The sequence below is a fragment of the Neurospora hispaniola genome (assembly GCF_033458365.1).
Source record: "Neurospora hispaniola strain FGSC 10403 chromosome Unknown B0T23scaffold_5, whole genome shotgun sequence".
In the NCBI taxonomy this organism is placed as follows: domain Eukaryota; kingdom Fungi; phylum Ascomycota; class Sordariomycetes; order Sordariales; family Sordariaceae; genus Neurospora; species Neurospora hispaniola.
In genome coordinates, this window is record NW_026944410.1 from 3,742,383 (window position 1) to 3,756,898 (window position 14,516).

The 14,516-nt window shown below is 54.0% G+C and overlaps 5 protein-coding genes across 5 annotated transcripts; 2 read left to right on the forward strand and 3 right to left on the reverse strand.

Annotated features, from left to right (window-relative positions):
• Positions 1-3: 3 nt before the first annotated feature.
• B0T23DRAFT_383262 (uncharacterized protein) lies at positions 4-5,306 on the reverse strand. Its single transcript, XM_062837399.1, has 2 exons — positions 2,644-5,306; positions 4-2,592 (listed from the first exon to the last, which is right to left on the reverse strand). Exons 1-2 carry the CDS (start codon positions 5,199-5,201, stop codon positions 468-470), a joined length of 4,683 nt encoding a protein of 1,560 aa, XP_062692333.1. The 5' UTR covers positions 5,202-5,306; the 3' UTR covers positions 4-467.
• A 98-nt stretch (positions 5,307-5,404) lies between these two features.
• Positions 5,405-6,443, forward strand: B0T23DRAFT_383266 (uncharacterized protein). Its single transcript, XM_062837400.1, has 2 exons — positions 5,405-5,569; positions 5,651-6,443. The coding sequence occupies exon 2, from the start codon at positions 5,713-5,715 to the stop codon at positions 6,376-6,378; it is 666 nt and encodes a 221-aa protein (XP_062692334.1). The 5' UTR covers positions 5,405-5,569; positions 5,651-5,712; the 3' UTR covers positions 6,379-6,443.
• Positions 6,444-8,009: 1,566 nt separating this feature from the next.
• Positions 8,010-8,781, reverse strand: B0T23DRAFT_177623 (uncharacterized protein). The gene has a single exon (XM_062833024.1). The coding sequence runs from the start codon at positions 8,655-8,657 to the stop codon at positions 8,166-8,168; it is 492 nt and encodes a 163-aa protein (XP_062692335.1). The 5' UTR covers positions 8,658-8,781; the 3' UTR covers positions 8,010-8,165.
• Positions 8,782-10,463: 1,682 nt separating this feature from the next.
• Positions 10,464-12,607, reverse strand: B0T23DRAFT_361165 (peptidase S8/S53 domain-containing protein). Its single transcript, XM_062836276.1, has 2 exons — positions 11,611-12,607; positions 10,464-11,554 (listed from the first exon to the last, which is right to left on the reverse strand). Exons 1-2 carry the CDS (start codon positions 12,431-12,433, stop codon positions 10,614-10,616), a joined length of 1,764 nt encoding a protein of 587 aa, XP_062692336.1. The 5' UTR covers positions 12,434-12,607; the 3' UTR covers positions 10,464-10,613.
• Positions 12,608-13,297: 690 nt separating this feature from the next.
• On the forward strand, positions 13,298-13,744 carry B0T23DRAFT_383270 (uncharacterized protein). Its single transcript, XM_062837401.1, has one exon. The coding sequence runs from the start codon at positions 13,328-13,330 to the stop codon at positions 13,502-13,504; it is 177 nt and encodes a 58-aa protein (XP_062692337.1). The 5' UTR covers positions 13,298-13,327; the 3' UTR covers positions 13,505-13,744.
• The last annotated feature ends 772 nt before the right edge of the window (positions 13,745-14,516 follow it).

Here is a 14,516-nt window from a genome sequence, read left to right on the forward strand (position 1 = left end):
ACGCAATGATGTATTCTTCTAGGTCTAATAACCATTCATATATATATATACCCGCGATTTCACCAAAGTCCATTCAGTTTCCATACATAGGTACTTCTCACATCAACAACGAGCCTGGCAATACACACATAACACAGGCGCCAACACAAGTAGCAAAACATACATCAAAATATAATAGCAACCAAAAACTACTCAACAGCAAGGATCGAATAACCATCAAGAAGACTTGCAAAACGTTCTCTTTCATTTCAACTCAACTAAACCACCAACAACAACAGCCTGGTATCAAACATGCCCAGCGGCAACACAACAAAAACAGGCAAAATGCAATGCAACGCTTCTTTATCTTTCTTTACACAGACAGTCATACACTTTTTAACAACTTGCAATCCGCTTTCCCTCACATTTCGATGCCCCAAAACTTTGTGTGATATCATGCCACATTTCCCTCCTTTCCAAATCTCTGCTTAAGCTTCCTCCTTGTCTTTGTCCTCATCTTTAGCCTCCTCGGTCGCGGAGGCAGAGGCAGGGGCAGCGGCGGGACTAGCAGTAACGGTAGCGGTAGTAGTCGTACTAGTAATCGTGGTAATGATGGCCGCAGCAGCCGCGTCAGCCGCGTCGTGATCAGCTGCTGCAGCAGCAGGAGCGGCAGGAGAGGCAGGAGAGACCGAAGCGACAGCTTTAGCCGACTCTTCCGAAGCAACTGTAGGCGGTACCGTATCTTCCCTGACTTCCGTGGTGGTCTCCGTGACCACAGCCTTTACGGCCTCTGGCTCGGCGGCGGCAGGTTTTGCAGCTTCGACGACTTCCTCCGCCGGCTTTGATGGCTCCTCTGCCGCCTCCTCCGGTTCGTCAACGATGGTATCGTCGTTGTCATCCACCGCTTCGGTTTCCGTTTCCGGTACAGGAGGCTTTTCGACCTCCGCGGGAGGTTTAGCAGGGGCATCGAGGTTGGATACGGGTGGAGTGTCGGGCACTGGCTCGGTTTCCTTGACTGGCTCGGGCTCGGGCTCAGCCTCCTTTGCCTTGGGTTCAGGGCTGGTGACCTTCTCTTGCTCGACCCTCTTCTCCGGCTCGTTCTCCTGCTTCGTCTCCTTCTCAGGCTCCCGTTGACCAGTCTTTTCCATCTCCATATCTTCTTCCATCGCCTCTGCTGATGCCTCCTTCTCGGCAGGCTTATCGGTCATCTCCACATCCTCCTTTTCACCGTCAGGCTTTTTCTTATCCTGCTCCTTTTCTTGACTCTTGTCCCTTGTCTGCGCCGGTTGAGCCTCAGGCTCCAACTCCATCGTTACATCCCCGTCCTGGTCCTCTTCTCTTTGCTCCTCGACTTCCTTCTCCGGTTCCTTTTCTCCCTCCTTCTCCTTCCCCTTGGTCTCAGCGACACTCTCACCTGGCTGATGGTTCTCCTTATCCTCATCAGCCGCAGCCTTCCTGCCAGCCCCGGCTGACGGCCACCATTTGCTGCTCTGCTGGCCCTCATCAGACTCCTTCTCACGCTGCTCCTGCGGCGTCCCGCTCAGTCTGATCTGTCCCAACTTGTTGAAACTCGAAAATGGCGGGCTTTGTGCGATCTCCCGAAGAGCTTTGTTTATTCTATCACGTCTGCCCTTGCCTCTCAGTCGGTTTACGGGCTGCGCGCCATTGACGAGCCAGCGAATGTCCAGGATGGCGAAGCTGAGGCCGTCGTGCGACGAGCGTGAGTAAACGCCGTCGCCTTCTTCGAGGACGCTGCCCCATTCGCGGCTCTTGATGCCAAAGCGCGTGGTGGAGGCGTACTTTTCGAGCTTGGGGAGTATAACAAGGGTAACGTGGAGATCGCGGTTGGCTGGTACAGCCATGGGGCCGTTCCGAGGGGGTTCTGAATACACCACCGAGCCAGCCTCGTCTTTGACCGCCTGAGGACCATTACGCATGCTTGTCAGAATGTCGGAGGCGGTACTGACTGCCTCGTCCAAGCCCAAAAAGGCTGTATCCACATCCTCCGGCCACTCGCCTCTGAACCAACCAGCGTGGATGCAGGCAGCAATTACATCCGAGTCATCAGTGTAGATGTCGGTACCCCAGACAGCTCTCCTGGAAGTGATCTCCTCCCGTGCTTCTGGGGTGAGATGGGTTTTGCTAATCTTCACTGTCAAGGTGCAATTTTCCTTGCCCTGGATCAAATCCCACGGCAAAGGCCGAGGGGTCGACTTGAAAGGTTGACGTGGTGGCCTTTTAGTGCGTGAATCCTGCCTCCGCGATGGCGATAGCTTGGGATCATACACAACCTCACCCAGGTGTGACCGCGGAAGATCGGCCACGCTTTTCATCACCTCTTTCGAGTTGACCTCATGCTTGGGCTTGGGTAGCTGGACCGGCGGGGGACTCGGGGGTTGTACCGGAGCCGCTTTAGCTAGACCGTTGTGGGGATGCGGCATCGATCGAGGAACAACATGGTGATGATGATGAGTTGTCGGCAAGTCCTTGGCGAGCATTGCATTGGGCGGAGGGACGGATGTCGCACCAGTCACGTTTTTGAACGGAGTGTTCCCCATGAGCGCAGGCCCAGGGCCTTGCTGGAGATCATGCCGATGATGGTGGTGGTGATGGCTGGGTTTGTTAGTAGCTCCCTGGGACAAGAATGATATAACATCAACGTACTGATGATGGTGGTGGGTATGATGGGTCTTGGTTCTTTTGCCGCGACCCCCCACGGGAGTCAACCTCCCTGTACTATCCTCATCCATTCTGGACTCGTCGTCCTTGAGCTTTCTACGTTTACCACGGCCAGGGCCCTTGACTCCAGGCTCGGCGAGTTCTTGAGGCGGTGGAACTCCGTCAGAATCCTCACGGCGCATCAAGCTGGCTCCAGTGAAGGGAAGCTGCTGCATTCCAGTGGGGATTGGGCTCATGGCGCCAACGCCGGTACCAATTCCCGAAAACATACGTCCGAACTCGCTCTTGATGCCAGGTTCGCCTGTTGGGCCAGCCAACTGGGGTTGGGCACCTTGGACAGCCTGGGGCAAAGGCGAAAGGCGACCTTTGCGGTTGATTTCCTGGATGCCCAATAAGTTCCGCTGATGTCCAGAGGGAGCCAGTTCTTCCATATGACGACTTCTCGGGGAACCGTACAAAGAGCCTGTACCCACACCACTGTAGGCGACTGACGGAGGGGGCACGGGCTGGTCTTCTCTGTTGCGAGGGGGGAGCTGCTGGTGTTGCATGTAATATGGATGCTGGTGTTGCTGTTGCTGCTGTTGCCGCTGCTCCATATGCATCATATTCATCCTTTGTCGTTGTTCTGGGGACTCAAACTGCATAGGACCCGGACCATGAGCTGCCATGGAGTGTTGCTGATGGGGCGGGAGCGACGACGGAGGATACCGATCGGGCGGCGGACCCGTAGCATACGACGGGTGGCCATTGTACGGGGGCCCAGTGGTCACCGGATGCTCGTGAGGATGCCTGGCCATATGTCCGGGCTGATCGTAAGGGCCTCGGGCCTGATCAAAGCTCGGCCTGTGCCAATGACCCTGCTCTCGTGGGTCGGGAGGTCGACCAAACTGAGGGGGGGCTCTCTGATGCTCCATCTGGCGAGCATACTCGGCTTGTTGTTGCATCGGGTGTGGCCGTCCAGCGTCACTCCCCGACATGGTTCTCTCACGGCGCTCCCTCTCACGCATCTCCTGGAATTCTCTTTCTTGGCGCTCCCTCTCTTGCCGTTCCCTTTCAGTCATGAACCGCTGCTCCTCGTAATTGGGCCCTCGAATGGGACGCTCGGGGTTGTATTCTTCGACCGTTCGTCTGTCCTCTCTATGCCCATACATGTCGCCTGGCGGTGGTCTACCCATTTCCATGGGACGTGGCGGAGGAGCATTCGGGAAGGACTTGGGCTGGCTGTTGGGCCGCGGCGGCACCCCGGTCCCAGCCATACGTGCCTGCTCCCTTGCTTGTTCTGCAGCAGTTAGTGGCGGTCCCCTATTGCTATAGACCTGCGGTGTACCATAGCGCTGCACCTCCGGGGTGTAGCCACCCGAAGGCGACACAGCAATGCCCGTCCTAGGATCCCTGGGATCGCCCCTTGGATCGCGCGGGTCTCTAGGATCGCGCGGATCTCGAACATCACGTGGGTCTCGAGGGTCGCGGCCATCAAACAGTCTGTGCCGGTCGGGTGTCTGTGGTCGGCGGAAGCCAAAGTCGGGGCCTGGACCGCCCATCGGGTGCATTCGAGGGGATGCATGCATGGGTTGGTTATAGGGCGGACCTGACACACCCGAGGGGGGTCCAGTCGGGTATGGACCGGCAGGAACGCCGGGATCGCGAGCTGGGGGAGGGCCGCCGAGCATAGAGGAGATGGACATGCTGCTGCCGGAGCCGGTCCTAGGCAGAGTCTCCAAGGCCGGGAGCTGGCGGTCCCTAGGAAATGCGCTGGGTGGCCCGATGGCGACCGGAGGAGCTCGAGGAGGCGGGATGCCATAGGATCCACCCATCTGGTGCGCATTCGGCGGCGGACCTTGTTGAGAAGGGTGTGGGGGCTGTGGTGGCTGCTGCTGTTGATGAGGGCCCGGATGTTGTTGTTGTTGTTGTTGCGCGTGTTGCTGGGGATGTTGCTGTTGCGGATGCGCTTGCGGCGGGGGACCCTGAGGAGGCGGCCCCTGCTGAGGAGGGGATGTGGGCGGCGGCGGCATCGCGCGATTAACGGGGCCGGGCCCTGATGTAATCGAAGAAGCGCTGGGGTGTCGCGAATGCGCCGGGGGCATCATCGGGCCGGATTCGTGTCGCAAATGCCGGGGCGGACCAGCGTAGTACTGGATCGGATCGGAGAGTTTGCGCGTGTGCAGATCCGCATGAAAAGTCGAATGCGACGAATGGGCAGACGGCGAATAGCGCTGCGACTGCGGCGGGGGTGGTTGCTGGTGCGCTGGCTGCGGCGGAGAACGATGCGATGGTGGTAGTTGTGGTTGATTTTGCTGCGGGTGCTGTTGTTGTTGCAGATGATGAGAATGTGGATGAGGATGCTGCGCGTGTGGTTGAAGTGACGGCTGTGGTGGTGCTGGTGGCTGCGATGACGCGGGCGGAAATGGTGGGCGACCAAAGGCGGTGGTGGTGGTGGTGTTCGCGTTTTGGGCAGAAGCTGGAGCAGCGTTCCCGTTCCGTGAAAACGGGAGCTGTGGCGCCGGCTGCTGCTGCTGCTGGTGCTGCTGGTGTCTTGGATCCATCCTGTCGAGAAAAAAAAGTGGAATGCTTGCTGGGGAAAAGAGCGGAGAGGGCGGACGGACGCTCGGGTAACAGGTACCCGGGGATCTCCAGTTTGAAGGAAAAAAAAAAAAAAAAAAAAAAAAAAAAAAGTCGAGAAGTGGAATTAAAAATCAACAATGACGACCTTTTTTTTTTTTTTTTTTTTTTTTTTTTTTTTTTTTTTTTTTTTTTTTTCTTAGTCCCTGCGCCTAGACCACCTCAAGATCCTTGACTAGGGCTGCACAGCGGCTGGACACCGACAAGCCGAGGTGAAGAGAGCACAGAGCAGCAACCTGGCAACCTCACAACTTGACGGCAGGACACAGGCTCGGGATTCGATTCTTTTCACCTTGTTGAGACTTGAGACGCCTTAGCTGGACTGACTGACTGGAAGGTGGATCGACAAAGCTGACAGGAAGTTGGTGCTAACCTGGCTAGGCTCCCGTCTGGAGTCTGTCGACCTGTGACGGCGCGCCGAGACGAGTGACGGGGATGCCACTTGAACAAACGAAACGCGGTTCGACAGGACGGAGTATCAGTCACCTAACAACCCCGACTCTGTCAATGAAAACAGACGGGACTCGACGTTCCTCAAGATGTGGTGAGGATCAGATGTGTGCCAACTGGAAACGAGGGAAAAGAGCACAAGAGCAAACTGAAGAAAGTGCAAGGACGGGAGTTGTTGGTTTGTTGCAAGGACGGACGGGAAGGTGGTGTGCCAGGCCAGGTGGAGGGAGGTTCGATCGAATGCTGGAAGATGGATGGATGGATGCAGGTGGACAGATCGATAGTATTCGATATGCCCGCCGTCGGTCTCAGCCTGCTTGGTTCGCTAGGTTCTTCAGTTTGGGGAAAAAGCAGGTTGATTTTGGTGTGTGTGTGGTTGAGTGTGGTGCCTGCAGTCGTGCGGTGCCTGTGCTGTCAGCTGCGTGTGGTGTGGTGTGCTTCCACTTGGCCCTGCCTGTCGGTCTTCCACTTCTGTGGAGAGATGGAAACCTGGCTGATCAGGTCGTGCCAGGGCCAGTCACCCACCTCCCCCCGGCTTCACAAGCTCACAACTTGGCTGCACGGTCACCCCTGGACGAAGCCCGCGACCTGGTCCCACACTGCCCTGCCCAGGCTAACTTATTTCTGGGGAAAGGTTGGTCAGCTGCGTGACCGCCCGACGAACCTGCATTCGGGTTTTGAGATGCCACTCGTCCGTTTTTTGGTGGTGTTTTACCTCTCCAACAATAAACGGTCCAACCCAGCGGCTCTCGTTGCTTCTTGTTGACCTTTGGCCTTCCTTTTCGGTTCGTTGGAGACAACAAAGGCACAGTTGGCTCCGTCAGTGTGCACCAGCCCCCCAGCCGCCTTCTTATACTGTAAAAGCCTTGGAACCCAGAGACTGGACCAGTGGACACAAGGAAATAACAACAAACAGGACGTAGTCTACGCTTGATCTGTAGTACGGGATGGAAGCCACTTGTTGTATTGGGTAGTCACGCATGCGGAGTAGATAAGCAGATGACGGGAAAGAAAGGCGGATCGCGAAGTCGCGGAATTCAAGACAGAGGAAGAAAAAAAAGAAAAGAAAAAGACGGAAGATCTGGACAGAAGAGGGAACCCAGCCAAAAGTATTCCGTACCCACAATAGCCAAAACAGGGATCTGGGGCGGACGCTAGCGTTCTTGGTGGGTGTGTTTGTTTGACAATTGGGGCAGCGGGATTGACAGGGATCATGTTCTGTCATGAATAAATTCTCTTTTTTCACAGGTGACGATGATGTGGCTTGAGCGCCCTTCCCGGACCGACTTCAGGGTCTTGTGTCTTTACATTCTCCGTTGGTGAGGATGATTAAAAGTTCTTGTCACAAATTCATCAGCGACGGATCATTGTGTCGATAAGTGAACAGCAGATCAAAAGTCGGATCAAAGACATGACTGGAGCTTCAGATCAGACGGATGAAAGCTGGAACCCCAAGACAACTAAGCTAACGTCGCAATCGAAAGGCGGCATTGACAAGAGAAAAACCATGTCGATCTTGTTACCACGATCAGGGCAGGCACGGCACAAGGAGCGGCCAACCACACCAAACCAAACACGGTAGGGCGCACCAGGGCAAGCACGGCACGGCAGCCCAGGGCACCACTCGCCCATCTTTCCCCTCAGGGGACCCGCTCCATCATATCTCTATTGTCCACTTAGGTTTTTTGTCAGGGGAGAAGCGCCTCCTCCAACAAAACAATGAGGGGTAGGCACTCTCGACGGTCGAGAAAATGCGGGCAGGTGCGGGCAACAAAGCAGCGAAACCCGAATGAGGAGTCGTTGGGCAAACGAAATGCAACCTCACTGCCACTTTCCATCCATCCAGTGATCCAGATCTTGTCCCAATTTCAGATCTTTCTACTGTCGAGTCGGGTCATCGAAATTCTGTCTCAGGTTTTCTACAACCAACCTTCGCTCTTTGCGCCATGAAACCGACAAACACCCTTAACCCCCATCATCCCATGCCGTATCATATCGTCCTGCTCGTTTACCCCTCGGGATTTGACTGAGGACCACAGCCCCAAATGCCCTCCCGAAGGCCCCCGCGATGCGATGGGATGTGATGCGTCACGGCCATGCCGCTGCAGTGCTCTGAGGCACAGATACTCTGCCATATGACATTTGACTGCGTACAGTCGGATGCTACGGATGAAGATGACCATGCCACGATCCCACAGGCTCGGATCCTTATCGACCGATATCTTATCAGCCGCCTCCTACTAAACTCAGACACGAAACACACGGATCACGCTGTCAAGGTAAACGGTTTCTCGATTCTCTGTCGTCTGGATTTCTTCCATTTGTTCACTTGTTAACAAACACCTTTCCTCGTTACAGCCAAGACGGACTTCCCCCCGTTTCCTTTCCTGAAAACCGTGGGACGGCACGCCAGGCACAGCAATCTTATCTCATCCCTATCAGCCTCGTACTACTTCGGGCGAATGCCAGTTGAACATGAGCCTCGGTGACGAACCAACAATGAAGAGACGATCGGAAACACGGTGAATGAGTACCCGAGTCAACGAGATGGAAACTGGCAAGCCTACGCGGGGAACATACGGACAAGGTTCGCTAAGTGTGGAAGCGTATCCAAGGAGCATGGGTAAGACCTCCCAGACCTGGAGGAAAATAGGGCAATGTTGTCTTCCCTGTTTCCGAGCTTTAGTACCCGGAACTGGTAAGAGAAGAGACACTCGGGCTGCAACAAGGACGACATGAAGCAACAGTGCATATGTTGACACTAGCATACGCACAAAGCTCGCTGTAAGGCAAAGCACTCCGATCCGTTGCTCATGCATTTTTCTTTTCTTCTTTTCTTGAACCGAGTCGCATCTTGCGGGAAATATGCATACGCAGTCGTAGATACAGCAAGTAATGAGATCGGCATACTTGAAGAATCTGATTGACATACAGGCAGACCGACAACACTACAAGCTTTTGGATCATATCTATCTGTCTTCAGTATATCATTCCCGTACATCAGCCAACGAAGCCTTTCATTCTCGATACCTACCAGACTTGTTCAACCGCCTTTTGCTCTGTCGATCTCCTCCTGGTGGCAACATCTACCTACCTAGAATGTATCCAACTCTGCTTTCAAAGCCAAGCCTCACAGGTAAATTGCAAGAAAAGCTTGTCGTTGGCATTTGAGCACCGCATCACGTATGTACATGTACATGGATCAGCATTGGGACCAGCAGCAGCCTGTCGTACACTGCCCAAGTACTTATGTACACACCTGTTACAGCTGACATACTTGGACATACGGTACCCAAACATCGGATTGCCAGAAACGTAGCATAAGCAGGAGCAGAAGCAGAAGGTGGAGTAGTAGCAGCAGCAGTTAACATCATGTTGGAGCTCGGAAGTGGAAGTGATGCAACGCAAAAAGACCGGATGGATGCCAAAGTTTCTTGGCCTTGGATCCAGCTACTACCTACCTATACAGCCTGCACTCTGCGCTCTACTAAGTTGCCTTGCCTCAACTTGACTTGATTGACTTGACTTGCTCACATGCTACGTTTAGTTGCCTATCTGTACAGATGACAACTCCATTTGAACGAGGCCTTTCCCCTTAGCAACTCAAAGCTCATAATCAGTTGGTTCCACAGGTTCAGGTTGTTTCACGCATGTTCAAATACCCTGCTACCGTCCATGATGGCGTAAATGATAATTCCTTCTCCGGCTAGGTCATATTCGCCTGTTGCGTGCATACTCCTGGGGGGGGGGGGGTTTACTTTACTTTACTTTACTTACCACCCGAGCATCGACATGCAATATCCAACACCCAAGACATTCGTTCGTTCGTTCGTTCGTTCTGATCCATCCATCCATCCATCAATCCATCCTCGGAAGTCTCCTTGCGCAAAGACATTAGTCCTAGAATTCCTGAACCTACCTAAACTTCAGCAATAACACCCAACACCAGGGAAGACAGAGAAGAAGAGACAGAATCTCCCATCCATCTTCCATAACCGAAATCCCATCTTGATAGTATCTCAGGGGCATGTTAGGATACTTGGATATATACAAGGTCTGCTTACGTCGGGACCCAGAAGTGTGCACAAACTTTTTCTACGCGGTATGTAAGCCCAAATTATTACTTGGGTACCTCTCTCAACACTCAGTTCCTGGAGCAGTACCCTTTAGCTTTGATGATTGATGATTGATTATACACCCAAGTCTCGTCACACTGAACTGACCAATTACATCTATCTGCTGGGATGTAATCTGTTAGCTTGTTAGCTTGGTAGCTTGGTAAGTAGGTAGCCTGGTAGCTTGATACGGTGGCTCTACATTGACATGGAACGGGAACATGGACCGGGAACAGGGCTGACGACAAACTGCAGTGGCTACTAGTATATAGTATTTCTTGTGTGTCGAGATCCAAACTTGATGCCACGCCGAAAAAGCCACGTTAGCAAATTATACTTCAGCAGAGGTATTGATACACCAGTCGAGTTTGAAGTTCAAAAGTTAGGTACTGTTGAGTTTGAAGGTTAGGTAGGTTCTTGAAAGGAACTTGGGAAAGGGAGGCGGGGATGCTCCACTTGGGGAAATCGGTGGCTGACCAATCAACTAACACCCTTTCTCTTCCTGGTGAGCACATTGAGAGGTCACGGACAGTACTACTTCAGGTACCTACACTACCTCTACGTAGAGAGGAGACGGACTGCTGCCCGGCTGACCAAAGGTTTATTGCAAGTTCAATACGATTCACACATAGCACGACCATCAAAATAAGGATTCAAAGTCATTAGGTATTACCGTTCACTAACACATGAACAAAATATCCTAGGTATTCGTTACCGCTGCATCGCATCGCATTGACCTCCTCATCAACACCCCATCCATCCGCATTTTCATTAGGCGTTCTTAACCCCCGGCGCCGCCAGCGCCAACAACTTGTCAAACTTGGGCGTTCCCAATCCCGTAACGGGATCCCATCCCTCGGTAGCATTCCACTTGGCAGTTCCACCCACATCACCCGCAAACTCCGGCCTGCCCCGGCATCCAGAACCCGCACCATCCACAATATCCGTAAACGCGCCCTTGGAAGCATACAGCAAGGGGTTGATGAATCCCAAGCTCGGCAAGCCGTGGCTCTTGCGGGCAGCATTGAGCAGGGCAACGAGACCAGCGAACATGGGCGCCGAGGCAGAGGTACCAGAAACACCAACAAGACGACCGTCAACGTACACAGCGTACCGGGATGCCTGCGCACTCACATCGGGGAAGCCACGGCCCTGCTCGTCAAAGAAGTCGCTGTACGTGTCGCCGATCTTGTCGAGGTACTTCTTGACGACGCGTTCCTGGTACACGGGGCGCTTGTGGTACATGGAGAAGCCACCGGACGAGAAATCAACGGCCTTTTCGGGGCCCGTCTGGTAGGTGCCTCCGACCGAGGTAACCCACGGGCAGGCGCCCGGGAAGGTGGGCTCAAAGTAAGTGCTGTTGGTGCCGTCGTTGCGAATGCAGGCGTCGCCGGGACCGGAGTCGCCCGAGGAGAAGATGACGGATACACCGCGCGCGCCGAGCTGGCCGATCATGGAGCACACTTTGAGGGCGTACTCGCGGGGCACGGATTGCTCTTCTTCACCGTACGAGGTGGAGAGGGTGGCGGGGAGCTCCGAGTTCTTCAGGGACAAGAGGTACTGGAAGAAATCGAGGTAGGGCTCGTTGGAGATCTCGGGGCCAGGCTGGTTGGCCGTGGGGACGAGCGGGCCGCGGCCGCCAATGGAGTACTCGCGGATCGGAATAGGGTTGGAGATGGCGAGGATGTATTGGAGGTCAAGGTTGGCCTCGACTGTGGGGGTTATTAGTACGGGGCTTGCATGGAAAGACTGGGGGGAAAAAGCTCACCTCCGATCTTATCGGGAGACTGGTCATGGAGACCACCCTCGACGAGCTTGACGGTGTAGTTGCGGTCAGCAGCGTCGGGAATAAAGGCCTTGGCGAACGAGGTGAAATCGTCATAGTTGGAGTACTGCTCAAGGTACGAGGCGAAAGCGATAGTGTTCTTGTCCGAGGCAGAAGGCTTGTACTTGATGTTGTACAGGGAGCGGATCTCGTCCGGGTAGATGCAGCCGGTGCAAGTGGGGTGGTCCCCGCCAACCTTGACGTTGGCGATGTTCTTGGGCTCAGGCTCATCGAAGATCTCGAAGATGGTGGAGGCCTTGGCGGCGAGCTTGCCGAAACGGGTGGTGGGCTGGATCATGTCGACATGGGCATCCAGCTCATCGGGAACGCTGTACTGGAGAGTGCGGAGCTTGGGGCCCGTCTTGTCGCCGTCCTGCTGGTACCAGTCGAAAGTGGTGTTGAGCAGGTTGTTGGCCTTGGCGACCGAGGTGGTAAAGGAGACCCAGTCGTTGTCCACCTTGCCCTTGATGCCGTTGCGGTTGAGCCACGAGGTGACGGCATCCGTAGTTTCGTCCGAAGGGGCGACCAGCGAGCGAACCTCTTCGCTGCTCAGGTGCATGCCATACTCGTGGTGGTTGGGATCAGACACGCGGAGGATGGCAGTCTCGAGAGCATCGGGCTGGTGGGCGGGGAGGGCGATCTTGAGCGAGACGCTCTCGTCGGCCGAGGCGGCGCGAACCTTTTTCCAGCCCGAGGGGACCGAAGGGAGGCTGCTCTTGACATGGGCAGAAGCGCCCGCGGCGAGGAGGAGGACGGACCAAAGCATAATGGTGATGGTCGACTGGTGCCTGGTCTGGTTGGACTGAGGTGCGACTGGGAGGGAAGAGAGAAGATTGGGGGGGATAGGGATGTTATATAGTCGGACCTTTGTCCTCCACGGAAAGGAGTACCAAGATCCAGCATGACATGATTTTTTGGAGTGGCAGCTACAACTTACGCGATAGCGGTCATAGGCCGTACAGAAAGACCGTAGATGCAGATCATGATGTCGTCCAAGGTATCAGGAGAACGCGTTGAGCTCCTTCCTTATTGGGTTAACGTGCTCCCTGCACATGATGGACCGGCATGGAACCCGTCTCGTCGAAAAGCCGTGTCCGTTAAACCGACTGTGGTCTGTTATTTGGACAACCGCTTTCTGTGCTATTAATTGACGTTGTCTTTTTGTATTTGAAATGCCGTCGTCTGTTTTTGCAGAATCGCAATTTTTGTTTGACTGACCGTGTTCCGAATTTGAGCAATTACGGCAAAGGCTCAAGACTTGGAGCTTTAACAAGTTCCACGCCTGTCTTGGTCGCATCGGTTCCTATCGATATCACTGCATGCCCTTGGGAGGGCATATGTCCGGCATTTACTTGTATGCATTACGCCCATGAAAACTTCCACCACAAATAAGTGCACATTTCAATGCATTTCACCGGACAAGAAGTAGCCATTGTACATACGTAATAAGAAGAGAAAGTCCATCGAAGCTTTGAGTCTGAATCTGACCTTTGCGGTGTGTTGGCAGACACGCACTTAACACACTTCCACGCCATGGTCATTTGAGTACCTGACATAGTCTCTTTAACGGACCCGCGGCAATCCGGTTTGGAACATGATGAATTCCAGCGAACAGCGACAATCCAGCACTGTCGTGTTTCCCGGGCGGCGGCGGCGGTGGATGGAAGAGCACAAGGGAAGCTGGGCAATGAAGGAGGAGGAGTATGTAACGTCAGGAACCGAAACAGAGAGTGACAGCCAGGAAAAGGCGTCCGGGTGTTTGCTCCACACCACTTGGCAAGTCACCGGCACTGACGATGATCGGCCCCCCCAGCCCCATTTAACTGAACGCGGTTAACTTGGGGGGCGGCCCATTGGCGAATAAGGGCAGGTCGATACACAGAGCCAGGCCGTGGATCAGGCCAAAAGATCGTCGTCGCGACTGTCACAAAGGGGCTGTTGTTGGGTTGCCGACGAAGTTTCGTTCGTTCTGTCAGCAGTTGGTGCGGATTGTTGGATGCGGATCCGATGCTAGTCGATGCGGATCTGTTGATGGAAAGAGGAAGGTCGGTCGACACGGACTAAGAACCACGGGCCGGGAGAGGGTGTCATTGGCCAATTGCACTAAGGTACCTAGGTACACGGAAAACCGGTCACCGTATGTAGTGTATGTAACGAGATCTCTCATCTGCCCAACGCTGCAGACTGAGTGCAATACATGTATGACAGAACAATGCTACCGTGGGGCTGGCGACTCTGCGGTCAGTGCCAGTCCAGAAGACGAAGGTGGTAGCCAGATGGGATGCTGTGGGCTATTATTTTGCTAGTCGCAATCTCAATCTGTTGACAGAGTTTGTAGTGCGTTATTTTCATCATATTCGTGTACAAGATAGGTGAGATGGCTGTACGCCGTCACGGCGTTTGCGACTTTGTCCTTCCTGATGGTGACAGTGATGGGAGTTCACGATGGCCTTCATCCCGTCGACTAACGCACGGCCACTGCAGTGCCTCAGCAGTGAGCTACACTTGGCAAAGCTTGACCAGACGGCAGCAGGCTCAGCTTGCTGTCAAGTTGGATCAAAATTCTTGTCAATGTAACATTTTAGCCGGGACCATTGAATCCAGCATTTTTCCTTCTCAAAGGCATGAATGTTGATCTGAGATAGTCAAATGTAGCTGCTTTTTTGTTGGTGTTTGTTTGCTCGCTGTTGTTGATGACGGACAGAGCAAGATGTCCATTTCTTGTTCTCGACAATATTTTGTACGGCATGCCTCCCATCGATACGTGCCGACACGCGATGGAATGACATGCCAACGCTGACCACGAACCCCACTTTGGTGATGGTTGACCTTCCTCGTTAGGATATGGT

Coding starts and splice junctions, on each gene's coding strand:
- B0T23DRAFT_383262 (XM_062837399.1), bottom strand. CDS start 5,201: ATGGATCCAAGACACCAGCAGCACCAGCAGCAGCAGCAGCCGGCGCCA. Junction 2,593..2,643: donor CATACCCACCACCATCATCA/GTACGTTGATGT, acceptor TAACAAACCCAG/CCATCACCACCACCATCATC.
- B0T23DRAFT_383266 (XM_062837400.1), top strand. CDS start 5,713: ATGCCACTTGAACAAACGAAACGCGGTTCGACAGGACGGAGTATCAGT.
- B0T23DRAFT_177623 (XM_062833024.1), bottom strand. CDS start 8,657: ATGTCAATCAGATTCTTCAAGTATGCCGATCTCATTACTTGCTGTATC.
- B0T23DRAFT_361165 (XM_062836276.1), bottom strand. CDS start 12,433: ATGCTTTGGTCCGTCCTCCTCCTCGCCGCGGGCGCTTCTGCCCATGTC. Junction 11,555..11,610: donor GTCTCCCGATAAGATCGGAG/GTGAGCTTTTTC, acceptor TAACCCCCACAG/TCGAGGCCAACCTTGACCTC.
- B0T23DRAFT_383270 (XM_062837401.1), top strand. CDS start 13,328: ATGGAAGAGCACAAGGGAAGCTGGGCAATGAAGGAGGAGGAGTATGTA.